We start from the raw sequence: 27,116 nt of genomic DNA, 5'->3' as shown, positions 1-27,116 counted from the left end.
CAAGATTTCACTCTTTTGATGGCTGAGTAATATTCCATTGTAGACATACATTCCATTCCTCAGTGATGGACATTTGGGCTCTTTTCATTGTTTGGCTATTGTTGATAATGCTGCTATAAACATTGGGGTGCGTGTACTCTTTCAAATCTGTATTGTTGCATCCTTTGGGTAAATACCTAGTAATGCAATGGCTGGATTGTAGGGTAGTTCAATTTTAACTTTTTGAGGAACCTCCATACTGGTTTCCACAATGGCTGCACCAATTTGCATTCCCACCAACAGGGCAAGAGGATTTCCCTTTCTCCACATCCTCACCAATACCAGTTGTTTCCTATATTGCTAATTTTAGTTGTTCCGATGGGTGTGAGGTGGTATCTCCTCATGGTTTTGATTTGTATTTCCCTGATGATGAGTGATGCTGAGCATCTTTTCATGTGTCTGTTAACCATCTGGATGTCCTTTTTTTTCTAGATTTTATTTATTTATTTATTCATGACAGACACAGAGAGAGAGAGAGAGAGAGAGAGAGAGGCACAGACACAGGCAGAACCTGGCTCAATTCAGGGAGCTGAACGCGGGCCTGGATCCCTGGTCTCCAGGATCACACCCTGGGCTGAAGGTGGCGGTAAACCGCCGAGCCACTCTGGCTGCCCTGTCTTCTTTGGAAAAGTGTCTGTTCTTGACTTTTGCCCACTTCTTAACTGGGTTGTTTTTTGGGTATTGAGTTTGATAAGTTCTTTATAGATTTTGGATACTAACCCTTCACCAGATATGTCACTTGCAAATATCTTCTCCCGATCCATAGGCTGCCTTTTAGTTTTGCTGATTGTTTTCTTTTTTTTTTTTTTTTTTTGCTGATTGTTTTCTTTTGGGGTGCATTAGTAAGAGAGAGAGAGAGAGAGAGTCTGTTTTTAAAGGGAAAAAGTCTATTTGGAGAGATATTATTAGACACAGTTTGAGTCCTGTTTCCCTAACCACTGCTTTCTGCATCACAAAGATCTCAGTTATTCGCATTAAATAGAGGGCAAATCACATTTATTGAGGAGGCTGTCGTGTGTGTGTGTGTGTGTGTGTGTGTGTGTGTGTGTGTGTGTGTTTGTGTTTGTGTGTACGTGTGTATGTGTGTGTGTGTGTGTGTGTGTGTGTGTGTGTGTGTGTTGGGGGCTCCACTATATGTTTTTTTAGAATGTGTTAGCATTTCCATCCTTCCCTTGAAAGACCCTTCTAGCTTAAGAACAGAGCGAAGTGTATGATCTGAGAAATTATGTGAATTGTCATGAGTACATGATTCGTTCATTTAAATTCTAAGAAATTAGGTTTCTTTACTGAGTAAAAGGACTTTGAGTATTCCTAGACTACCCTTTTTCTGCACAAAGGGCTATGGATTCAAATAACTTGGAGCTACATGCACAAAGAAGAGTCGGATAAGAGTTTCACTTTGCACTTGCATTCTAGGGTCCTATCTCCACCTTAGACTCTAGCATCCAGCTTAGGCTGTGGAAGAAGAGAGCTTAAGTTGTTTGTCAAAATAAACCCTGAGGTGGATGGAGGCGGTTGAAATGTTTCAGCTCTCTTTGTGTTAGAGGCTACCTCCAAAGAGGATCTCAGCATTACCTCCTGGTAGGAGGAATGCATATACACTAAATGCTTCTCTAAGTAAACATGCGTCTCAGTGGCGTTTTTCTTCTGCATGCTTAACACTGATTTATCACCATTGCAGCTGCTTAACATTTTGCAGGGCGGCATTTCATTCCCTGCCCCCCTCCTTCTTTGCATTCCCTGTTTGAAAAAGAGCTCTGTACTGTATTTTAAATATTTTAGACTCAGCAGCAGTAAAAGTTTTCAGGCTGTGGATAACACCATCCCTGCTAGGAGAGGAAGATTTTAACACAGCTGCGATAGCAAACTTTAAGAAAAAAGGAAAAGGAAAGAAATAGCCAAGCTATTTGTTTGTTAGACTATCCCCCAAGCACTGTCCATCAGAACAATTCCCCTTTGTACGTGCAAACTCCTGTTGCAGGGTCTGAAAAATAAAAAATAATAAAAAAAAAAGCTTAGGATTTTCTAGGAGAAAAAGAGATTAGCTTTTCAGCTAAAGAATAGAAGCATTTCAACTACTCTGAGAAGTTTGTAGGGAAAACAAAAAACTCTCAGAAGAATAAATAGTGTGTCTCACGTGGGGCTGTTATTAAGATTTCAAAACAGGGAGGGACACTGAAGAAGCCATTGTAAGCAGTGATTGTCATCTAGTGGAGGGTCACTTTTAACCCAGGATTATTATATTTTAAACTGAGGTCAAGGAATAGAGAAGGTTCTTTGGCAGATATTAGCTACATCAGCCTGCCCTTCCCAAACCTCCTGCTGATAAATGCCGAGCTTTCCTAGTTCAACTCTTGAACGGTTTGTGTGAGGGGAAGATGACGAAGGAGACAAGCTCTCCTGCTCTTGGCCCATTTCCCCCATAGAGGCCAAGTTTTCACCCTCATTTTCTTTCCTGGTTCTTTGAAAGCAGAAAATTAAGAAAATGTTATGGCCGCCATACCTGGTGGGAAATCACTTGAGTTGAACTTGTCACCCTCTTAATCCACTTATGATGATAGAGTGCTGATTTGTGCATCTAATTACTGAAGCCTAATTATTGCTGCACTGAAATCAACGTGGCACAATAAAATATGCACCACCTTCCCAGGAATGAGACGTGCCAATCTCCTTCTCCTCAGTGTTAGTAGTGACCTTATTTACAGTCTTAATCAAAAGGGAGCTTTGTCAAGGATTCAAAGTCATCCCTTTCAGGCCCCTGAGCTCTTCAACACATGCCTAAAACTAGCTTTATGAGGTTGTAGGTAATGAAGTTTGTCTTCACAAATGGAAATTACTAATTTATTAGTGTTCTTTGAGGTGGAAAATAGCCATGTAGATAAAGAAGAACACGTAGGTGCATTCTACAAAGTCTTTAAAAAGCACTTTTGAAAATGTTCCACACCATGGCTTACTAATAAATGTAAAAGCTGTATGCCTGGAATTGGGGTGTACTCTTTTATATCAGAAAGGGAACTGGCTTAAGAAACAAAAGTAAAATGCTCAGGATACACATGATCTTCTCTTGCAAAGTGAGAGAAACTAGAAGGGGGAAAGGATGGGAGCCTGGAGGTTCTGTATCATGATGGATTATATTTAACATGCTTACTGCATGGTCTTGATGAACAGTGTGGTTCCCACTGGCAAGACTCATTCTTAAATATTCTGATTCAGTAGGTCAGAGGTATGGCCCGAGAATTTATGTTTTTAAATCCTAACAGTCTTATAATTTTTACCTTAATTACTATGCACCAGGTATTCTTCTGAAAATCTCACATGAATTAAGTCTATTCCTTATAAAAATTATAAGACTGTATATGTATATCATTATCACAATCTCCCTTTTACAGGGCGATTAAATAATTTTTCCCAAATCACACAGTGGGTGGCACAACCATACACATACATATATATATATACATATACATATACATATACATATACATATACATATACATATACATATATACATATAAAAAGTGTCTTCGGTGATGACCTAGAAGAAGAAAATGGACATCATTGCTGATTGTTTGAAAAAAAAGGCTGCTTTCGTTTGCAGCTCACTTCTTTCTAAAAGGCCATGAGTGTAGTGATTTCTTTTGAACCTGGAAGTTCAGTTATTCACAGACTGTTTTATTCAAGTTCAAGAAAATATTTGTTAGCTTTCCTTGGCTTTTTGCTTCTATCACTCTTTTTTTGGAATGTGTAGTCTTGTTTATAGGAAAGCATTAAGGATATGAAAAGAATAAATCAGCAACGGATCACTGGGTTTTCTTCTCCATTACTGGTCAGGGATCCATTTCTCTTTACATTCATGCATTGGGGTGTGCGTGTGTGTGTGTGTGTGTGTGTGTGTGTGTGTAGGGGAAGTGCGCTGGCAGTTGGTTCAAAAAGATTCAAGCAACTCCATGGGTTTGTAGAGGTTTAATAAAAATAATGGACTCAGGAAGGAAAACGTGAATTCATTTTTTAAAAGAGCACCTAAAGGAAAAGAAGTGACTAAATCAGATTGTTATTGTAATGGACCAAAATGCTTGGGGATGCTGGGACCAAGACTGATTGGTCTTGATTTTCTAGCAAGTATCTTATAATCTTCCAGTGATGGCAGGATGTAGGGATGTGGAGGCCGAAGGTAAAGCCACAGTGTTACAATGCATTATTTCAGTATGACTTCAGTCGAGCAAGATCAGATTTATCCCACTTCCTGCTTGTGGTGGCTCTGAGTTAACAGAACAGGCAAAAACTTTTAGCTATAGGATTTCCATTTATCAGTTAATTTATATTGCTGTATAATCGACCATCTTGATTGTCAACTGCTACATGGGTGTTTCATATGAGTGTCTTTCCTTACGAATAAGACTGAAAGGTTATTTAAAAAAAAAAAAAACAGGGACTAACTGTTGCTGTTCCGTATGTTCTCTGACACCTAGGAAAACCTGGGCATCGAGAATTGAACTGAAAAAAAAAAAAAGAAAAAGAAAGAATTGAACGGAATGAGATATATTAGACCAACTTATCTTTTGTTTGTCTTTGTGATACAAAGGTGCTATATCTAATCTTGTGTTATTCAATTTAAGGTCTCATTGGTTTTTCATTTGATGTGGAAGGTTAGTGAGAGAAAATGCAGCCTGTATAACATACCAAAAATTGATATTACCTTCATATATACATACACATTGGCAAAAGGGAGTGTTGTTCTCAGCTGTACTTGAGAATCCTATCATTGTGCCTTTATCAAATGGGTCAGAATCTAAAAATAGTAGTCTTCTTGGATGGAATTTCTCATGAAGAAACAAAACCTAAGGCTGTTTGGAACACAAGAAGTTTGCATCTTAATTCTTGCATGGAGACCCCAGATTCCACGAAGCGCTACCAGTACTTTGTAACATAATTCCTATCAGTCGAAGAAAACACGAGCACTCGACAAGGCTGAAAATCAGGAGAAAAATAAAGATCTCCCACCTTTCTCTGCAACCCATTTGCCAATATCCAAGAAACAAACAACCCGTAGATAGTTTCAGCACCATTACATGGTCACAGAGCACAGCGGATTTATTCTAACATTTTCCCACCTGGAAAAACTGATCTTAAGCATCTTCGGCAATCTAGAAGCAACATTGTGCTCCTCGCAAGGTGTTCATGTCACCTTTGCAGCAATCATGTACTTGCAGGAATGGGACTGGGTGGTGGTGGTGGTGGTGGTGGTGGTGGTGGTGGTGGTGGTGGTGCTGGCTGTGAAGGTTCTGGTGTAGGAACCGCAGAAGGAGAGCCAGGCTCTGGGGATGGACGTGGAGGAGCGGAAAGGAGCCCGGAGAAGAAAAGGCTGTCATATTTGCTCAGAAGAACCGCCAAATCAGGGAGCAGAGGAGACCTCATTGGAGGAGCGCCTTCAACAGCAACTGATCCTGTCATGTTGAAAGAAAATTGTAAATGCTCCTCCAGAAACCGTCCGCCCATTGCAGCTGATCGGACGCACAGGCAGGGACGCAGGCACCGGCTCCGGTACCCCAGGGGCGCCCGGGCGCAGGGACCCGCTCCAGCGCGCACACGCGCGCACACACACACACACACACACACACGCACGCACGCACATGCCCGCCGGCCTGCGGGTTGGCCGAGAGCCTTGAAGCCGCAGATCCCGCTAGGACATCGCCGGAGGCACTGAAGTAGGTGTCGCCCCCCCCACTCGTACTACTTGCCCGAGCGCCCCGCGGAAGGCATGAATCCCGCCCGGCTCGCGGGCGCATCCCGGGCTCGGCTCTGTGATGCTCTCCAGACCCGCCGTCCTCGGGAGAGCCAGGTTGGAAAGTCTCCCTCCTCTCCCTCCTCTCCCTCCTCTCCCTCCTCTCCCTCCTCTCCCTCCTCTCCCTCCTCTCCCTCCTCTCCCTCCTCTCCCTCCTCTCCCTCCTCTCCCTCCTCTCCCTCTCCCTCTCCCTCTCCCTCTCTCCCTCTCTCTCTCTGGCGCTTCCTTGGGTGGTTCGCTGTGCAGGGCGGGGGGCAGCGCCGGTTGAAGTCCGGTCTACACCGCGAAGCGGTTCCGGACTCGCCGGGCGCCCGGCTCCCGCGTGGGGTGCGCGCCCCTGCCCGCGCGGCTCTGCCCGGAGCCCTCGGGTCCGCCGCCCCCCCCGCCCCCCCACCCCACCCCTCCGGGCGTCGCGGCGCCAACTAATCTTTGCCGTTTCTCTCGCAAGATCCAGGCAGGAGAGGAGCGCCCGGCGGCCGGCTCCGGACTCTGAGCGGGGCGCAGCCCGGGCCCGGCCAGCGGCGCCCCCGCCCCGCCCCGACCCCGCGCACGGCGCCTCGCTCGGGCCAGCCTCGGCCAAGGGACGCGCGGCCCCGGGAGGCAGCGGGAGCCACACCGGCGGCAGGTAAGGGTCCCTCCGGGGGTCGGTCGGGGGCCGCGACGCGGGCGGTGGCCCCCCCCGGCGCCGACCCTCGGCTGCAGCCCGGACCCCGGGGCCGCGAGGGCTGCAGCCGAGCGATGGCGCGTCCGAGGGCGGGGGCGCGGCGACGTGGCCGAGGCAGCATCTCCCGCCGCCCCCGATGCCGTCCTGCCAGGGCCCCGGAGACCTTCGCCCTCCCGCCGCTCGCGCTCCTCCCGGGGGGGGGGTCCTGGCCCCGTCTCCCGGGCCTTCGGGGAGGAGGCCCCGCGCCGTCCCCGGGCTCCGCCTTCCGAGCCGCCCCTTGGGTGCCCGAGCCGGGTCGCTGGAGGGAGGCTTTGGTGCTGCGGCCTGAAGACCTCGGCCAAGGGGCGCGCGGCGGGGCACCACGGGGTGGGGACCGGGGAGGCGTCCGGGAGCCCCATCCCACTTCGGCGCGGCTCGCCGGGTCAGCAGCCACCTGGGCTGGGGGACAGCGTCCCGGGGCAAAGCCCGCCAAGTCCCGGATCCCGCCGGGGCTCCCCTGACCCCACCTCACCACGGGCCCCGGCCCCTCCGGGTCGCAGTTGGGGACCGCGCCCCCGCCCCCCGCGCACCTGCCGGTCGCAGTTAGGGACCGCGCCCCCCACCCCCGCGCACCTGCCGACTTGGGCGATCGGCGCGAACTCGGAGCTCGGGGAAGCAAGCGCGGTCCAGGCGCGGTCCCGGCGCGGTCCAGGCGCGGTCCCGGCGCGGTCCAGGCGCGGTCCCGGCGCGGTCCCGGCGCGGTCCCGGCGCGGGGTGCGTCGCGCAGACATCCCACCTGTACGCCCGGGCCGCGTGCCCCTGGCGCCCCGCGCGGGGCGGGGGAGGGTCCTCCGGGGGAGCTTTCGAGGAGGCAAGGCTGCCCCGAATCCCGGACCCCGAGAGCAGCACACGCCCACCGCCTGCCTCGGGGCCCCTCCGGCGTCCCCGTCGCTTTCTCTGCCCTCCCGCCCGTCGCCGAGGCCGCTTGGAGCCGCAGCACGGTCCGTGCGGGGGCCCGGGGAGCCCCGAGCCCCAGGCCAGGAGGCCAATGCCGCCGGCATCGGTGCAGAGAAGCGGGAGGGCAGGGAAACAGAGGGCGACGCCTAAGGCCAGCAGAGCTGCCCGCTGATCGCTCCCCAAGCCGCCCTCCCGCGTCCTAAGTCCGCTCGCGGCCACCGCACCTGTGGCCTCAGGCACCGGAGGGTTCCGAGCCGGGCCAGAGCCCCGCGCCTCCCAGTGCCCCCAGTCCTCGGCTTCGGATCCCCCGCGCGGCCTTTCCATTTCCCATTCCTTCTCCCCTCTCCCTTCTCTCTCTCTCTCTCTCTCTCTTTGGCTTGTTTTTGCATTTCTTGCTCTTTTTCCTAGCGCTGGGTGGCAGTGGGTAGTGGCAGGCAGCCGTGTGGCTTGTCCATCCCCTAGTGCACGCAGCCGCCACACAAATACACATCCCCACGCTCCGCCACCCCCCGGCCGGCGCTCTGGCAACCTCAGCCACCTGCAGCCCCGCCACACAGAGGCCCCGGCTGGAGAAGAGGGGAGCCACCCAGACTCCAGAGGGAAACCCTGGGGTGACAGGGAAGGCCTGGAAAAAACTTGAATTTGAGGGTGGGGTGGGGTGAGGGTGGGGAAGCTCTGGGGGAAGCGGCCAGGGAGTTCATGCTTCAAGGAGCCAGAGGCTGGGGCACCCCAGACCTCCACCTAGGGCCTGCCTCACTCAGGCCAGGGCCCAGACGCAGTCCAAAGGGCCGGGCCCTGGGGTAATGGGCACCTGGCTTCACTCCAGGCCATTCTGGTTTATCAGGTTAGAGAAGGCTCGGAAAGTGAGGCAGCTCATAGACTCCTGCTACTCAACCCGGCACCGTGCGGCAAAGGCCGGGCACTCTATTCTGCAGGCGATCTGTGATGTGTGTAGACATTGCATTGGAAAACATCTGGCAGGGTGATGACATTTTTCACGGATTGGCAAATAAGGATGACGATATACTTTAGGAGCTACAATTGGGCATGGATGCGAGTCAGACTTGGGTGATGCCAACCAAGAACTGATGATCATAGAAGTAAACCAGTTGATTTGGCCAGAAGACAGGTTCACATTGGGAACTGTATTAGGCTGCAATTTAGAAAGTGGACTTTTGAGACTCGTCAAGTGGACAGAGGAATTTCGTGCTAGTAATGTCGCAGCTTTGCAGGATTTGGCATGTAAGGTCTCAAGGAATGTATTAATGCCAGGTGGATTTCTATTGCTATTACGATTATTAGTAACGTGTTCCAGTTGAGGCAGTGTATGGATAAGCAAAATCTGTTGATTCTGTATTTTTTACTAGGCTACACAGCTAGGCTAATTAAAGCTGAAAAATAAAGATGTGGAAACTCCCTAAAAATTAGGTGTGGAAGTTCCAGCCAAGTCAGCTTACTGTTTTAAAATTCTATGAATGAAGTGGGGTGGGAGTGAGAGAGAGTCCTGGGACCCAAAATTCCTGACAGCTGCTTGGTCTTCCTACATTTGTTTATGTAAGCGTACCTGAGGGTGTCTGGAGAGGGATTGGAGGGACAAAATAGGTAGATTTGAATATCCCTATCCTAGTTCAAGTTCAAGGGAACCCAAAGAAAACAGTTGCAGTTCTCAGCTTCAGGGGCAGATATGGAAGGGGCCAGTAGTCAGATGTAGGCACAAGTCCCTCTGGGATGAGGCCCCACATCCTCTCATTTCTGGGGTGGGGGCAGAGAGGGTGGCTAGCTTTCACTTTTAGAAACCGCATGGCTCCAAATGTGGCTCTGTCCCCTTCTTTATCCCGATCATTCCAACGTCAGGCCCTTGGATGTACTTTCCAGTGGCTTTTCCCAGTTCCAAACCAGGGAAGCCGTCCCCCAGGGCCAAGGTCACGGGAGGGAGGGAGGGCCAGCCTCTGAGGTCCAAGGGAAAGAGCCGTCCCCAACCTGCTGGCTGGCAGGGAAGGCAGGGAGGGCATGGCAGGAGAACAGGCAGGCCGATGGGGAGGGGCTTGTCTCTCCCATCCGCAGCAGTGGCCAACGTTAGGGCAAATGCAAAAGAGGAGGATGAGGGGGCAATAGAATAAGAGGAAAGGAAGAGGGACTGGGAGGGGTATCGGAGAGGACAAGGACAAGGACGTGTGGGTGTGCCATTAACAGCCCCCCCCCACCCCCCGGAGAGCTTGGTTCAGGCCCCGTCAGTGATGTCAGTCTTTGCTGCGGTGTGCCTGTGACAGAAAGGCCTGTCAGTGATTAGCTAAACACGGCCACTCACGTCACACCCCACTCATCATCTCATCTTGATCTTTCTCCACTTTACCCAGTAGGATCTAGAGCCTGACAAACACTTTGTCACACATTTCTCTTGAAGGACTGGTTTTCTTCATTTAAACTTACATTTGAGTTGGTTGGACGTCTTAGGGCACGAATTCTGTGTCCTTTCTCCCCCGACTCCTCTCTAGCGGGCACTGTCAGTGTTCTCCTTGTGACTAGGAGTACCTGTCTTCCTTTCCCTGTCGGGGGGCGGGGGGAGTACGACAGGTGCCCCCTGCTCTGTCGGCCTGTGGTTCCATGAACCAGGGGTTGGGGCTGCTTTGTGTTACAGGGTATCAGAGCCAGTGTCCTGATTGCCCACCCCCAGAGCTCAACGGAGTCCTGTGGTCCTGGTGGTGGCAGCAGTGGCGGTGGCGTGTGCTTTCTGGGGAAGCAGGTTGTTTTTCCTTGGAAACGAATTTTCATAGAGTGTGTTCTAAGTCCCTAGCACCGTCCTAAGCACCTTCATGTATTATATCACCTGTTTCTGTTAGCGCTCTATCCCCGCTAAACACCCCCGTTGAAGACAGTGTCTGGCTCATCCGAGTTGCTTATTAAATATTTGCTGAATGAATGAATAGATGAACCGAGTCTCAGTTTGTCATCGTAACCGTCCCGCGAGGTAGACATCATTCTCCCCATTTTACAGCATTCGGAGGGGTCAGGTCATGGCCCAAGATTGCACAGCTGGTAAGTGGCAGCTGCTAGGTACAGACTCAAGCCTGTTGGACTTCAGTCTTTGTCTTACCCTGTGCTGTTTGGCTCTCTGACATACATTTTCCCTCTGTTGGGAGAAGTCAAAAGTGTGGTGTTCAGAGCTCAGCAATTGTTCTCCCCGTCCTTTGAATTCCGCTCTGCATATGCTTGTTGGATCCCCTAGACCCTAAGCCAGTGAGGCAGATTGGGTGCCAGCAGATTCTTAGTTGGCACAACATGCTTGTTTTGACTAATCAGCGAATGCCTCTGGCAGAGGAAAACAAGCGCACCAAAATTACCTGGTACTTTGGCCGATGTTCTTTCCACCTTCTGCAATACTGACATTTTCTTTTGTGTGGTGCACAAGGATGAAAGACAATGTTGATATCTGTCAGATGAACTCATGCTATGTGTTGAAGTGGGTGAAGAGGCTTTTCCAGCATGAGGCATTGACCAAGAGCTGCCTAAGAGCTCACACCTCCCAACTTCCAGGACAGTGGTTTTGCTGCTGAAGGAGCTCCTCTTCATTTATTAAGATTGCCTTTGGCTCAGGTCAGGGTGCTTTCCCGTTCTGAATTGCGACGGCAACTTTTAATTTTAGTTCGAACTTACTCTCCTCCTTTCTTCTGAGAGGCCTGATGTGACTTCGTGAAACAGCGATTAGCAAAGGGCGAGTTTCTGGCTGCTTTGCCTCCTTCCACACTTCATATATTCTTGTCTTTATTTTGCTTCCCTTTTTTCCCCCCCTCATGTTCAGGCTCCTTCTTTTATACTGTGACCTAAATATACAATCATCTTAACTGGTGCAGTTACCATGGTAATGCTTCATGGTAGATAAGGGTGCACACTAAAAAATCAGTTTCTTTCATTAGCAATGGAATTCCTTCTCTTTCTCCCTCTCCCAAATCCTGGCTTTCACCGAATGATGCCCTCTAGTGTTCAGCGCCCGGAAGCACATTACCTCGGATAGGCAAGCACATCCTTCTTAAAAACTTTGAGAAAAATCTCAATTCCAATCTCAATTTGAAAGAAAGGCCTGTGATTAGTATAGTTCTTAAGCAGAGAGATTGGTTAGAAGGAGTTCATCGTCCGAACATAGCGAGTGCCGCTTGCTCTGTAGAATTCTAGAAAGTTACGGGAAAGCTGGGATATTTATACCCTCCTTACATGTTTAAAATTGCTGTGGGACTATTTCTATGGGAGACGAAGAGATCCCATGGAAGCATCTCTGGAAGAAGAATCTAATGGAATGTTTCTGTATTCTTAAGTCTTTAAAGCTTCAGAATGGAAGACTTTTATCTTTAGAATGAGAACATTGTTCTTGCAAGATAGGATATGTGTATCCATATGTTTTATGTTATATATGATTTTTAGCTGTTGTTTTGTTACGTGGAAAACTTGCAAGTTCCACTCTATATTGTCCTGTGGATAGTGACGCCCATCTGTACATTATTCTAAATCGCAAAGTACATGACTTTAGAAGAAGCGGGGTTGATGTGCTTGCTATAAGCAGATCTTCTCTTTTCCTCACTCCAGATTCTACTCACATCTAATGATGGCCCCACTCCAACCTCTCCCTGAGACTTGCCTAGAATTCTCCCCCTCCTCTCCAGCCACACAACTTTTCCAGACCTTTAGCATCTCTCACATGAACTGTCACCAGAGCCTTGCTTTTCTAACTGGTCTCCCACCTCCCGTCTTTCCCTAGTACAACCCATGCCTCACGCTGCCAGCGTGACCTTTCTGAAATGCAAATCTGAACATGTCATCCTCTTGTTAAAAATTCTTCACTGTTTCTCAACTGTCTAGGATAAACTCCAAATCAAAGCCACATGAGCTCTTCTCCCATAACTACCCAGAGCCTTCTTGCCAGGCCGTACCACTGTCTACCATTTCTACATCCCCCCACTGCACAAGAGGATACAGATAAATAGCTGTGTAATGACTGGCACAGAGTAATTGCTAAATAAATATTGGCCAACATATTTCTCTATTCTCCTCCTTCGCTTCCTCCTCCTCCTCTTTTCTCCCCTCCTCCTCTTTATCTAATGTACTAGTAGTATAGTAAGCAATGGTAAGCGTCTCACACACACTGGCCGTTACCCAAACTAATAACAATAGCTAAGGGAAGCAATGATGTGGCAAGTACTTTGCTAAATATTTTACACTCTATATCTCATTTAATCTCTCACAGCCAGGCGCACTGCCTGAGGCATTCTAGTTACTCAGTGTACGTGTGTTATTTTGATATGCATCGTCGGTGTGACAATGGTGAAACTTTTGGCACTGGACCATTAACAGCTAAGTCGTCTCTTCAGTTCGGCTAAATGCTTGGGAGGTGAAAACATGGGATTTTTATTTTAAAGAGTTCAGTGGGGTTGGCTGAATTACTTTCTTGGCTACTAAACAGAACGATTTGCAAAAGGGTTAGCCTGTAGAAGTGCTACGCAACTTGGGTGACTTTACCTGGTGCTGGTTGTAGAGTGCCAACTGGAGCTCGCCAGGGAGGCCCAGGAGGTCTGGAATGAGAACAAGAGGCCATAATTTGATAAATATGTATGTTTCAAATGTGTTGGGCACATGGAGCTTCATTTTTTTCCCCAATGTTTTCCACAGATAAGGTGGAACTTTGTTGATACGCATAGTCTCCCATTCTATTTTATTGTGTCGGGGGAGCTATCAGAAGCTCCACACGCTAAACACCAGTTTTGATTCAGATCTCCAGCCCATGGATAACGTGCAGCGGTTCTAATAACAGAACTGAGGATTTCGATTTTTCATGCCAGTGAAAAGAAATAGCAAAAAGTGCCACAGCAGAGCAGTATTTTTGAAGTTATCCACCCTCACGAGTTTGAGAAAAGCAGTACTTCTCTTTTTCTGGACCCTATACACCCCTGAGCGTTGATCTCATGGTACAATTGGACCCACTTTTCCAGCAGTCAGTATTCAAAGGCACCAGGTATAGTGCTTTGAATCACCAGATTCTGAATTAGTTAAACCACTACTGTCTTCTAAAAATGCTTTTAAAAGATTAATTCACAGGTTGAGTCACTGAAATGCTGTTTCTCTTGCAAAGGTTTTTAAGGCAGCAGGTTTGGGGTCAGACTCAGGAATCTATTTTGTAACTAGCATCTCAGATGATATTGAAGTTGGTCATCACAGCGCCCCATTTCAAATAATACCAGGTTGTAGAATTGGCATCTATAAAGGGCATCGAAGAGTAACAAAGATAGGACACTCAAACTGGTGCTCCCACCCTGACGTCACATGAGTTTTCCACCTTGTGTGGACCATCGAGGCTGAGAGCTTAGCTGTTACCAGAGACTTTGATTTTCTGGTGTGAGTAATAAACTCACAGGGCAGCCATAGGGAAAAGTCACTTCTCTTCCGGTTCATGCTGCCCCTGAGTCTATTTAGAGGGGCACAGTCCCCAACTGTGGATCTTACATTCTTATGTTAGATCAGCGTTGGCCATTTGAGACATAAGCAACCTGTTCTCCTCCACATAAGCAACCTGTTCAACCTTCCTCTTCCTAGGAACCTCCCTGATAGCTTCCTAGGAAGATTTCTTCATGATTCCTAAGCTCCTCTGTGCCCTGTCCTGTCTGGTGTTCTGGCCAATTTTCCATGACTAATCCAGCTGGACCAAGCCCCTGAGCCTCATTCTCTTCCTCTCCCCCTGCCCCAGTGAAGGTGTTAGAGCGAGAGGATTGTCGTCAACGTTAACAGGGATACATTTCACTGTTAATGGTGCAAGATCATGGTGCACTGTCGTGATCCTCAGTAACAGGCTGTTATATTATACATACCCCCTCTCACAGAAGCAAAGTTATGATTTTTCCCGATGTTATTGCTCACCTTTGGTCACCAAGATGATTCCCCACTTTAATCAAGTAAAGTAGCTTTTCCTTACCTCTCCAACTATGCCAAGCCAATAAACAAAATGGAATTATATAGCAAGACGCGCTTATTATTTCTTGATTATTTTATTAACCAAGGATCTCTTAAGCAGAAGCAGTGAGATGGGAAGCTAAAGAGTTAGCGGAAGATGAATTTTCCCCACTCTTCATAAAAGCTAAGCATGGAATAGTTTGATTGGTAGAGAGAAGAGCATACGTTTCACAGACGATTTCATATTGTTGAACACGGTGAAGATTTTCTCATACCCTGTGCCCTCCTTGGCACTGCTGTAGAGCAGAGAGGCTTCCACTGTATAACCAGCATGAAAATAGAAAATGATATGAAAACTCTACTTCATTGTGTTCTTTAGAGAGCATCAGGACACTTGGTTTCGTTTTAGGGAGAAGATAAAGAGCAGCCCCAGGGTCAAAGCGTTTCCCAGATCTGCCTGCTGTTTTCTTGCTTCCTCCTCAAAATTACTTTTCTATCAGATTCTATCAGTGGAGTGGGCAGTTATGTCCGCACATGTAAGCCTGAATATTACAAACTGGTTTTTTTTCTCCCTTTGAAGAGTCTTTTGAAGGCAGAGAGAGTGGTGGATGATGTCGGTTTAATTTCCATTGTCTTGGCCAACAGATGTCACTCAAAAGTAAACAAGGAGTCACACTTTTTCTTTTAGTTTAAAGTGAGCACTTCTCAAGAGAGAAGTGAGAAATATCACAGGATATTTCTATGTGAGGGACAATTTCAAATTTTGGAGGAGATACTCTTCTGTGACAGTTATAATGACAACAAAAGCAAGGAAACGACAGCCACCCTTTCTTAGGTATAGATCGAGTTTTAGGATCTGTGCCATTTCTTTATTGGAGAGTATATTATTCTTATAGTTTGTGCCAACCCTGTGTACTAGATGTTTGTTATTTTCTTTCTCTGTTAATGTAGAAATTGGAGCTCATGGTTGTTCTAGGTCCGAGAGTGAATTCGTTGCTTCGGGCATCAGTCTCCCATCTAATGACAAAAAAGATCAGTTTAGAAATGTTTTGTTTTCCTTTACTATACCATATGCAGTTTGTTTTGTTGTAAAAGAATAGCCCGTTGTCTCATTTGACACTTAGTTCCAATAAGACAGGGAAAAAGAGAGAAGAGAAAGAAATAAAGGCACATTACCCTGTGAGTCAGTGTTTAGAAAAGAGAATCGTGAAAACCAAGTTTATGTTCTAGGAATTGGTCTCAGGTGAGATTTAGAATGTGTCGTGGCTACTTACCTCCTGGCATAGTCTAATTCTAGGCTTCCAGTTTGGAAATAGTTCCTGGGGAGCTCTTTCCAGGCACATGGGGGGAAGAGTCTCAACAAGGCTTTCAGGTATGGAATTTCTAAAGGCAGAAAATATGATTTCATGAATATTTATAAAGCGTATGTATGTTGGAAAATTTCTGTTGCCCACGAAAACACGATGTGCTAGTAAAATATTTAGTCTCCTTCTATTTCATATTATTCTATCTTTTTCCCTTTCTCTGCCAAACTATGGCTATTACTCAACCTCTGCATTGCAGATATAAAACAAAAGGCCAAAGGAACTAATTATTCTGAGGGATGAACTCTCAGTGGATTAATTCGATTTCTGTGTACATGTCCACTGGCAACTCTCACCATTTGTTTGTACGTCCCAAGTCTCCGGAGAACCAGTAGTTACCTATTGGTAAATTGTGATACCAGCTAATTTTTTTTTTTTTACAATTGATTAAAATTTCACACTCTTCCATTTCAATACCAGTCAATATTTTTACACACTGACACGTTTAATCAAGGATTACCTTTCACAAGGGAGCTACAACAGGGCCCTAATTAATTAAAGTGATAATTGCTCCTCTCTCTCGCAGTTTGTTAGTTACATAACACATCTTTCAGGAATTTCACATCCTCAGCCTTCCTCTCTAAAATTCCTTCACTTATAAGGGGGGACTTTGGCTTCTACCTCTCTAAGAATTTACTGAAAACTCAGATTTCTTTTATTTTCGAGGAGGGATACAGAAAAGAGGTCATGTTCGTATTCCAGCGAGTTTCCCTATTAAAAAATATAATAAAAAATAAAATGACGCCTTTCTGTCATTGAAGCATTCAGATTAAATCCCAGGGGTTGTTCGCATGGAGGAAAGAGGTTGTCAGGTGTCTCCTCTTTGATGTTCACTAGCTCGTTTTAGTTTCTTGACCACAATGCAAGCTCCCATGGTCCTTTCCTGTTGGATCTTTCTTCTGTTTCTCAATCCTCAGTTACTTAATTGCTCCTGCAGCTTTTTCAGTGCCTGCAGTTTGTTACACTTTTCCCTTTGGTTTAGTCCCATTATTTTAGTAGATATTGAATCTAGAGAGTTGGCTATAATTGGTCACCCTGCTCTCTTCTCCTTTAATAGGTATTGCTCCAATTCCTGTATTTTGGCACCTCTTGGTAGCAGATGCATTTTCAAATATAATTGATGGAGACTGTAAATCCGTTAGCTCATCTCCCTAAGACTTAGAAATTGCAGATCATTGAAATCACTGCATGCACCATATATTGGTCAGATATTCTAAAGGTCATTATCCCTGTTTGCCTCTTTTAATTAAATTAGTGTGACTTATTCATTCCACTTGCAGCAAATATTTGGCTACTTTTTAAAATCTGTTTTTTTTCCTCTCAAACTCCCATGTGCTCTTACTCTACATTTCCAATATAATTGAAAACGGAGCAGTTTCAATAGTTCTGTTATCTAAAATTCTAAGTACAATTTTTTTTATTACTCTGTATAATTGTTGAAAGATAACTTTTCCTGGGGCACCTGGGTGGCACAGTCAGTTAAGCATCTTGGTTTGGGCTCAGGTCAAGATCTCAGGGTTGTGAGACTGAGCCCCACGTCAGGCTCTGCACTGGCTAGGGAGTCTGCTTGGGGTTCTCTCTCACTCCCTCTCTCTCTCCCGCTTGTGCTCTCTCTCAATCTCTAAAAGAAATAAATTCCTTTTATTAAAAAAAAAAAGGGAAGATAACTTTTCTTGCTGCACTAGTTTCGTTTTTTAAAAAATAAATTTTATTTTTTAGAACAATTTTAGGTTAACAGCAAAAGTGAGTAGAAAATAGCATTCCGATAAAGCCCCTACCCCTATACACTCCCCCACTATCAACATCCAGCACAAGAACAGTACATTTGTAATAGTGGGTGAGCCTACATCATAATTGGCACACCAGCGTGGCCTTCGGCTCAGGACATGATCCCAGAGTTCCAGAATCGAGACCTGCATCAGGCTCCTCCATGGAGCCTGCTTCTGCTCCCTCTGCCTCCTACCTCTCTACGTATCTCATGAATAAATAAATAAAATCTTTAAAAAAAATCATAATCGTCCAAAGTCCATAGTTTTACATTAGGGTTTATTCCTGGTGTTGTGTGCTCTATGGTTTTTGACAAACGTATAATGAAATGTTTCTATCATTATAGTTTCACAAAGAGTAGTATCATGGCCCTAAACATCTTCTGTGAACCCCCATTTATCCCTCCCTCTCTCCAACCTCTGGCAACCACTGGATCCTTTTATTGCATTCATAGCTTTGCTTCTTCCAGAATGTCATATATTTGGAATCACACAGCATATATCCTCTTCACACTGGCTTCTTCACTTACTGAGATGTATTTAAGGCTCCTCCATGTCTTTTTATGGCTTGATATAGTTCATTGGTTTTTAGTGCTGAATAATATTCCATTGCATTTGTTTTTCTTTGGTATTTTTGTTAAATCAGCAAATGCTTTTTTCTTACTTCTTGAGGATACCTTTTAGCTATGCATTAGAGAATTGTTTTTCATTTCATCATGTGTATTATTTTATTCTTTGTTGAGTTTTCTCTAATCTTGTAGTTCCATGTTCTTAAATTCTGGAGCTTTCCAAAAATAGCCACAACAGAACTCATGTTCTGAATACTTTAATTATATCTCTCTCTTTTTGCCCTTTAACCCACTATCCTATTTCTGCAATTAGTGAGAAAAGAGCATTGTTACTCAGCATCTTGTGTTTTTTATTGAACTATTTTTATTTTCCCTATCTTAGATTTTTTCATAAGATTTTTGTTTGTTGTGGTTTTTTGTTTTGTTTTGTTTTTGTTTTTTGTTTGGGCAATTTAGGCAAAAGAATCTTTCGCCTTTCTGTTGAAAAACTTAAGTGGTTTCTTTATCCAATTTCAGTGATTCTTCTACTCCATTGAGTCTGCTAAACAAGAAGAGGTAAGCAAGTATGCCACAGAGCTGTCTGTTTTCCATTTCTCCTTCCCAGTTGACCTTCCAAGCTTCAGCAGCCAATGTTCTTGATGAAGCTAAGTAAAAGTTGAAAGCTTACCCAAGATGCTTCTACTGACCGCTGATGGACCAAATCTTAATTTGTTTTACCAATAGCAGACAGAGAATTCTTGTTTCTATTTGCGAAGTAAACAAACTCCTAAGAGGTTTTCTCATGCTCCTTTGGGTTGTGCCCCTTTCCTCTGTTCTCTGCCTTCAGTAAAGTGATGCTAATTGATAGTGGTGATCTAGTCATTCCAGCAATTCAGACATGGCCTTTGCACAGGGCACCTAATGGCACCCATTTTTTAAACTTGTAATAGCTTTGCTTGGGCCCACTCTTCAGTTCTCACATATACCTTATATTCAGCTCCTTTACACAACGGATTGTCATCGATATTCTCTGGTTTCGTTAGAAGAAACCTGCTCCATATGGGCAAGATTTGTATTTTCTTTTTAAATTCTTCCTTTCAGCATTGAATCTTGTGCTCGGCTCTATTCCTGTCACATAACAGAGCTCAATAAATATTTATTTAATGATAATTTTGTGCCACTAGTCTCCTGAACGTTCGAAGTTTCTTACCATCCTAACTTGCCTCTTCTGTTGCTTCCATAATAGCAAGTCATCATTTTCTGAAACAGCTCAAAGAATCTCTTTCTAGGTTAAAAAAAATATATATATATTTCAGAAGAAATCTCCACTTCTGGCACATTTTCCCATTTTTGAAACCAACACTTCACCTAAGCCTGAACAAAATTTTATATGGGCTACTTTTGTAGGTATATAATAGTATTATTACTGTATTTAAGCTGAATCTAAGTAATATCTAAGACATGAACTTTTAAAGGTATACAACATGTTTATTTTTTTTTGAGAAACTTGTGTTGAAACAAATTTTAGCTAGCACAAATCACATTTGATTTCAACAGACCACTTTTTCCCCATACTGGGATGGATTTACAGTACCACTGATTCTTTTTGTTTGACTCCATCTACAAGATATGTGACCAAGGATAGCAATTTACATCACAAAACTAAGTACTATGTTGGATAACTTGCCATACGGTAGCTTTGGTCTTATTCATAGAATTGGAGGATTCATTGATTTGTTCTTTTACTCCTTCACTCAACAGATACTGCTAAACACTTATTTTGTACACAGCACTGTACTTTTCCCTCCTAGCTGATATCCCTCTGTCATCACACACAAGTGTCACTAGTGGAAGTGGAGGTGCACACATACCCACGTTCATCCTCTCTCAGGCTGAACATTTCCTCACAACAACACTGCTATGACCCTGATGGTCAAGCAGCCCTCTTCTCCCTGGCTATGGGAATCTTCGACTGGCCTTCACCACCTCCTTTCGAACCTAAAAAGAAAAGGCTTGGGATGCCTGGGTGGCTCAGCAGTTGAGCATCTGCCTTCAGCTCAGGATGTGATCCTAGGCTAGGGATCGAGTCCCACATCAGGCTCCCTGCATGGAGCCTGCTTCTTCCTCTGTCTCTGCCTCTCTCTCTATCTCTCATGAATAAATAAATAAATAAATAATCTTAAAAAAAAAAAAAAAAAGAAAGAAAAGGCTTTGAGCACTTTGCTCAATTTGAGGCTCTTGTGTCTCCCAAAGTGTGCACCCACTGTCAGGCAGTGTAGACTAGAGGTTAAAAATATGAACTTGGAGATCTTGCATCATTGTCAGTTTACCTTCCGTTCCTTCAACTTCATGTTCTATAATTTGGTGAAGTATTTAATCTCATCTAGTTTGGCACCTTTATTTTACAATTAAGGAGACTGTGACCAAAAGATAGTAGTGAGTTGTCCTGTGATAGACAATGATAGAGCCAGGTTTTGGTGCCTCAACATCCTGACACCCAACCCACTGTCAGTTTCATTCCTTCACCATGACTACCTTCCTTGTGGAATGTTCCACATGATTATTTTTTTTCACATGATTATTTTTAATCGTCGGGTTAATCCCTTCTAAGAAAGGTTTGAGCTACAAACAAAAGAAAACAGAAAGCAAACAAAATCCTTGTAGTTCTTCCTCATTTGTGTGGGGCTCCTGTTCTTTCTCCACCTCTCATCTTCTGTTTCCTTGATGATTTCCAAAGGAAAGGCTGAGGTTCAGACATGAGCAATCATCAAAATTTTAATGGTAGATATGACATGGTGCCAACCTATCAGAACATGAATCGACCATTGTGTCATTTTTTTGGGTTTCTGCCAAGAATCAACCCTAGTAGCTGCTTTCCTGCTTTCTGGACATCTTGGAGATCTCATCTATTTATTTTTGCTACTGAATTGCACGTAAATAATTGGGGCTTTCATTTACGTTTGCAGTATCTATTCGGACTAATATTTTTAAAAATAATATTGATGCTTATAAAAAGATGTCAACTTTTAACTTTACATAATAAAGAATAATTGAAAACAAATTGCACAGTGTATTTGTGCCCTGGAAATGTATGACATCTTTTAAAAAGCAGAGGGGAGTATGATGAATGAAGCCTTTTGGAAAACAGCATCACAATCCAGTTCTTTCTTCTGCTTCCCCAATACATGAGGTTATTAAGAAACTCTCTTGTCGCTTTTACTGCCAAGTTAACAGAAATTGTCCATGCAGTATGCAGTATTAGAGTAAGAAGGAAAACAAAAGACAGATTAGAAAGCTGTATTTTCATGTCATCTCTTCTAACTCTGTCATTGTACTTTTCTTCCAAATAGCAGATTTCTTCCTCCTGAAGTCCTGATAACCATATGTGTAATCACTGTTGCCACAAATGTTTTCAAATTAAATGCCCATTTTTTGGGTTGTCTTTTTTCTTTGTTTGATATCAGAGTTAAGTGGCAAAGAGAAGCAGTTGGAGGTGAGCTGAGGAACTGGTGTTGTCTGGGACACTGGGCATTTCATGGTCCAGAGAAACTCACAGGAAGGTGACAGAGGGCTCTCTCAGACCTCTGTCACTTACACTGGAATGTGATGTGCTCCTAGGGAATGTTGGGAAGGCACTTGCAAAGCTATTTTAAGAGGTGTTTGGAGCTGTGAGAGGACAAGGAAGTATGGGACAGCATGCCAGAAGCCTTGTTTGTAAATACTGTACCCTCTTTGGGGGTTACTCAGTGACGAAATCAAAAAGAGGCTTGCCAGGAAATAAGGCTGCTTATCTGGCCTCACTAGAAGAGAGTTCCACACTAAATGAAGACCGACAATCAAAATGGAAGCATTTCAACAAAAATTGCAGGAAATCTGCTTTGTTTGTTTCATCTTTTTTCAGTATCAGCTCCCTAAGCTTATCAATGAGCTAGTGCCATTGGCTGGTACCCATAATCCATTGGAAGAAAGAAAGGAGTTTGTTTTCAGAGAAACTGTTTTACAGAGACTGGAAGCTAATTTGCCTCCACCTTTTAAGAAACGTTTCATTCATCTTCATATAAGCTCAAAGAAAAAAGATTTGGACAGGGATGACAATCCTTCTGTGACGGATTGCACCGCCTTAATGATGGCAAAATGGGAGGAACTAATCAGACCCTGGCGTCTCTCCCCTTTCTGTCTGATGGATTCCAAAGGGAGCCACAGCATAGGTTGCTCACAAAGATGAGCAGGACTGGGTGACTTCCTTCAACTCCACCTCTTCCCAGAAAAGAGCTCAAATTCCAGAGGTATATTTCTCTGTCTCTCTGTCTCTTTCTTTCTCTTTGTCTCTCTCTCTCTCTCTCTCTCTCTCTCACACACACACACACACACACACACATTACCCATATTTAAAACCAATAGAAAATCTATCACTCATGTCAGTATCATCTTCATCACTCTGCATTTGTTGGAATATTTTATTTATTTATTCATGAGAGACACACACACACAGAGAGAGAGAGAGAGAGAGAGAGGCAGAGACATAGGCAGAGAGAGAAGCAGGTACCTTCTGGGGAGCCTGATGTGGGACTCGATCCCAGAGCCCCAGGATCATGACCTGAGCCAAAGGCAGACGCTCAACCACGTGAACCACTCAGGGGCCCCAGCATTCTGCGTTTTAAACTTACTTTTCCACCTCCCTGCAGCATTAAGTCCTTGTATAGAAGACACATGGGAGTGCTTTATAAGGGACAGATATTAACACACTGGAAATACATGTTATCTTTCAACATTTATTGCTGCAAAATTAGTTGCAACCAGTTACTCTGCTGGACATCGAGAATACAAAGATGATCAATAATAATCCCAGCCCTTAGGGTCTATCCTGGGAGATAAGGTGAGGAATAAACAATGACACACCATATATGGGTCCTCTAATAGAACCCATAGAAGAAGTATTAGGACTCCTGCAATCACAGCCAAGAAGGTGGGACTAATCTAGCAGAGACTTGGTTTAATAGAACTTTTAAAGAGCAAGTGAGATTTTACTGGGTTCATGGGTTATCTTAGTCAGCATGGGCTCCTGTAACAGGTATACTATAGGCTAGGTGGTTTCAACAACAAACTTTTATTTTTCACAGTTCTAAAGTTTGGAAGTCTGATATCAGGGTACGAGCATGGTTAGGTTCTGGTAAGAGCCCTTCCTTTGGTTTACACAGAGCTACCCTCTTGCTATATTTTCATATGGTGGGGGTAGGGAGTGGGAAGGCACCCGATAGCAAATCTCTTCTTATAAGAGTTCTAATCCAGCATGAGGGCCTCACTTTCATAAGACCTCATTTTCTCCCAAAGACTCCATATCCAAATACCATCAAACTGGGGATTAAGGTCTCAACATGAATTTTGAGGGGACACAATCATTCAATCCATGGCAGAGGAGGAAAAAGGATCTCCAAGAAGAGGATACAGCATTCACTAAAGCATAAGAATGGAACATTCAGAGTCCTATACATTATTCTCAGTGGCTACAGCAGAGGATGGGGATGTGGGAAAGGAAGCTGAAGAGGTAGGTTGGATCAAACCATGAAAAGCCAGTGTGCTATTACAAAGGTATAGACTTACCCTATTGGCTCCCTTTAGCAAAATCTTTCATCAGAAGGAAACATTTTATTTTATGCCCTGCACCATTCTATTTCATCTGACATTTACCTAAGAAGGCAGTAGAAAATTGGATAGAACCATGGAAGAGAAGATTAATTAGGTCATTCAGTTGATCATCTAACTTCTGATGTCTGCCAGTATCATAGTGTCCTGTGTTAAAAGAACGTAAGCACAGCTTATATGTAAGCACAGAGCAATAGATCTCTACTATTCTAGGACTTTCTCCCATTCATAATGGTCTGGGCTTCAGATAGAAGAGTAGGCCCATTCCTATGCTAAAGGGAGTGACCAAGACACCGAAAGAAGCAGGAAATTTATCCCATTTTTTTTTAATTCTTTTGGGGGGAAAGCGGGGGCAGAACTAGTTATGGGCTGTTTCTCAGACACTAAAACCTCTCGAGTGAAGGAGTGAATAATTGAATCAGTCATCCAAATGTTTTATATCTGCTTGGCATTACAGGATTCTAGTATTCTTTCCAGAAGGTGTGTTCATGAACAAAGAAACAAGATGCTTTAATGGCAATCCAGTCAATGACAAGTTTATCTCAAGGAGAGACACTACAGCAGTCTGTTACGATCTGTCAGTACCGCAAATATGATGATTGGGCTCCAAAATAACATGATTGATGGACTTCTGTGCTTTCTGCTGGTTGTTTGGTTGTGTACGCACAGCTAGATCACTTGACATATGTAATTCACTTAAACACAACAAGAAATATTTGTAACAGATCTGCTGCTGTAACTGATGGAATGAGTATTGAGAAGGGGATGCCTCGGAATGGAAATGAGTCCTTACTAAGTAGTGGCAGACCTGGAGATAGGCTCTTTCGTGTGCTTCGTCTCACTCCGCTCTCACAGCTCACTGGTGTAGGCATCATAATCTCCACTGTGCATAAGAGGGAGAGAGGCTTAAAGAAGTCAAATGAGTTGCTCAAGATAAAGCAAATAGGTGGAAGAGCTTGGTTCCTTGGTTCCAAATCCATCCAAGTGGATTTGACTCAGATGCCCTAAATCTCTTATAAAAGGAGACCCACATAAAATAGAGTAAAATAGAGTATAATATATACTATTTATATTATTTTTGTCATTATATTGAGTGCTTATTATATGTAAAATATGTTAAAGGCCTAAATTTTTGTAAATACCTCTACATTTAAGTGTGTTTAAGATATGAGGTGAATAACTGCATTTTACTATAATTTATCACGCAGCATCTGTCACAATGTAGGTAAAAAAACAAGTATGAAATATATAAAGTATACATCGGGAGGTAAGAAAAAAAATAATGTGGATTTGAGCTAATAACATGTTGCTCTAGAGTTTCCAATTCTCATCACTGCATTGTTTTAGAGTAGGAACTGGGGCCAAATGCTGCCTTCTACCTCTTTTTATATGGCCTCTAGCCAAGAATTTTTTTTTCTATATTGATGAAGAGTTACAGAAGAAGAAGGAGGAGGAGGAGGAGGAGAAACAAAGATCAAATGGGGCTTCCAAAGTCTGTAATATTTACTATCTGACACTTTATAAAAATGCATTTTCTGATCCTTCTTCATTTTTTTAAATTTTTATTCATTTATTCATGATAGACACACACACACACATACACAGAGAGGGAGAGGCAGAGACACAGGCAGAGGGAGAAGCAGGCTCCATGCAGGGAGCCCAATGTGGGACTTGATCCTGGGACTACATGATCATGCCCTGAGCAGACACTCAGGCAGACGCTCAACCACTGAGGCACTCAGGTGTCCCTCTGATCCTTCTTCTTGAAGAAGCTTCACAGATGCTCCTTGAAGTGTAACTAGTTCCACTATGTTCCATTTCTTGTGGAACTAACACAAGACAGGGGAAGCTCACTGGCTCAAAATCATATGATTTGGGTTAATAAACTTCATTTGTTGTGGTGGTTCTAAGTGACAAATTCTGTATTCCGTTGTCCCATAAATGTACCTAGTGGATTAGGAATGTCCGTTTAGTTTTCAGAACGTATGTCCACCTTTTTATCACTGGGCATGGTTCCCACTCTCTTGAAGTCATATTTGTGAGTTACATAATGATAGTTTCAAAAAAACCCAATACTTCGTTAAATAAATAAAACAACTGTTTACAACAGATTATTAGATCCATCATCTCATTTCATTTTCACAAGGGCTCTAAAAGGGTGATGGTAACAAGTTGAAGAAATTCAGAATTAACGATCTCTGAGGACTTGCCTAAGGTGATTCAGCTTGAGTGAGAACCCAGAATGCCTACCTCTGTCCTGCTCTGTTAGCTGTCCTTCCTCGCAGAAAACCCACCGTGCCATCCCTAGAAGTGCCCTTGGATGTACAACAAAAGTCCACTGGCAACTCATGTGTGATAAGCCCTCGAAATGGGTTACAGAGAAGCAAACTAAAAATGACGGGTCCACACTTTTCTCTTGAATCAGCTCACCCTCAAAGGACAGGGAATTCACTGTCAAAACCGAAACCTCCCTGACCCTGCCTCACAATAATTCTGTTCCCCTCCTGAGTAAACCCAGTGCCTACTTGGAGGAGACGAGGAGGAAGTCTCTGCTGCTCGATCCCTGTGAAGCAGTTCCCCTTTGCGGGACACTTAGGATATTTTTTAAATTTTTAGTTGGAAATAAGCTTGTGATTTGACTGTGGCCCTGTGTGAAGAAAGAGATGTGAGGAGGAAAAACTCCCCATCTTGGGGGGCTGCTCTGATGACCTACCTTGACTCAGTGAGACAGCTCCAGTCCAGGACTCTTTGGGAAGGTAGATCTCAAGGAACACCACTCTTATGGTTTTTAAACCCTCTGAGTGGGACATAAGGTTTCTCCTGGGTTCTCTGAGGAGAGGTCTCTGGGACTCCCTGATAAACTACAATTTCCTCAGGGCTAAATTAAGATGAACAGTCTCTATTCTCTTTCTTCCTCGTTGGTTCTGCTGGATGTGTTGCCTTCCCTGCTGTATTTAAATGGGAGAATTTTTATCTATGTACTGACAATTCCTATACAAGACTAAAGCATCAAGTCATAGCTTAGTTCATGGGCTCCTAAAACGTACCCTAAGAGAGGTCTTCCTGTTTTAGAGTGCCTAGGAACTGAATTCCGCTCTTCCCTGTAACGTCTAATAAATGTACATGCTCATGCCCAGGCCTGCAATGGGGACAGGAAGGATGTGAATCTGTGAGAACCTTCCTGGTTTAATCCTTGCCTTCAGCCTAATGTGGACAATTGACCTGTGGTGTTGGAAGCTATGGGAATTCAGTGGGAAGTATTTTAGCAGATTTCCAGAAAGGAACTAAATATATGGGTAGGAATCACGTTTTTCTGGTCACACCAATTATCAGCCTTTTATCTTTAGGGCAAAAAGGTCTCTGCCAGGGAGTGAATTTTGAGAAATAAGGGATTAGCATTTCCTGCTCAGACTGTTTGCTGAGGAGCCCCCAAGCCTTACA

At 44.4% G+C, this 27,116-nt stretch overlaps 2 protein-coding genes across 2 annotated transcripts in view; one reads left to right on the top strand and one right to left on the bottom strand.

Annotated features, from left to right (window-relative positions):
• Nucleotides 1-817: 817 nt before the first annotated feature.
• LOC140599777 (uncharacterized) lies at nucleotides 818-7,745 on the bottom strand. The gene is made up of 2 exons (XM_072764953.1): nucleotides 7,098-7,745; nucleotides 818-5,483 (listed from the first exon to the last, which is right to left on the bottom strand). The coding sequence occupies exons 1-2, from the start codon at nucleotides 7,743-7,745 to the stop codon at nucleotides 5,451-5,453; spliced, it is 681 nt and encodes a 226-aa protein (XP_072621054.1). The 3' UTR covers nucleotides 818-5,450.
• Nucleotides 5,749-27,116, top strand: part of CHRM2 (cholinergic receptor muscarinic 2) — a 145,150-nt gene continuing 123,782 nt past the window's right edge. The window contains exons 1-2 of the mRNA XM_072762962.1: nucleotides 5,749-5,878; nucleotides 6,270-6,446. The gene's annotated coding sequence lies outside the window, so the exon portion shown is untranslated. The remainder of the gene's footprint in view (nucleotides 5,879-6,269; nucleotides 6,447-27,116) is intronic.

This window comes from Vulpes vulpes, chromosome 7, assembly GCF_048418805.1.
Source record: "Vulpes vulpes isolate BD-2025 chromosome 7, VulVul3, whole genome shotgun sequence".
NCBI lineage: Eukaryota > Metazoa > Chordata > Mammalia > Carnivora > Canidae > Vulpes > Vulpes vulpes.
Note: the sequence above shows the minus strand (reverse complement) of the source record. Positions and strands in the feature narration are given on the sequence as shown.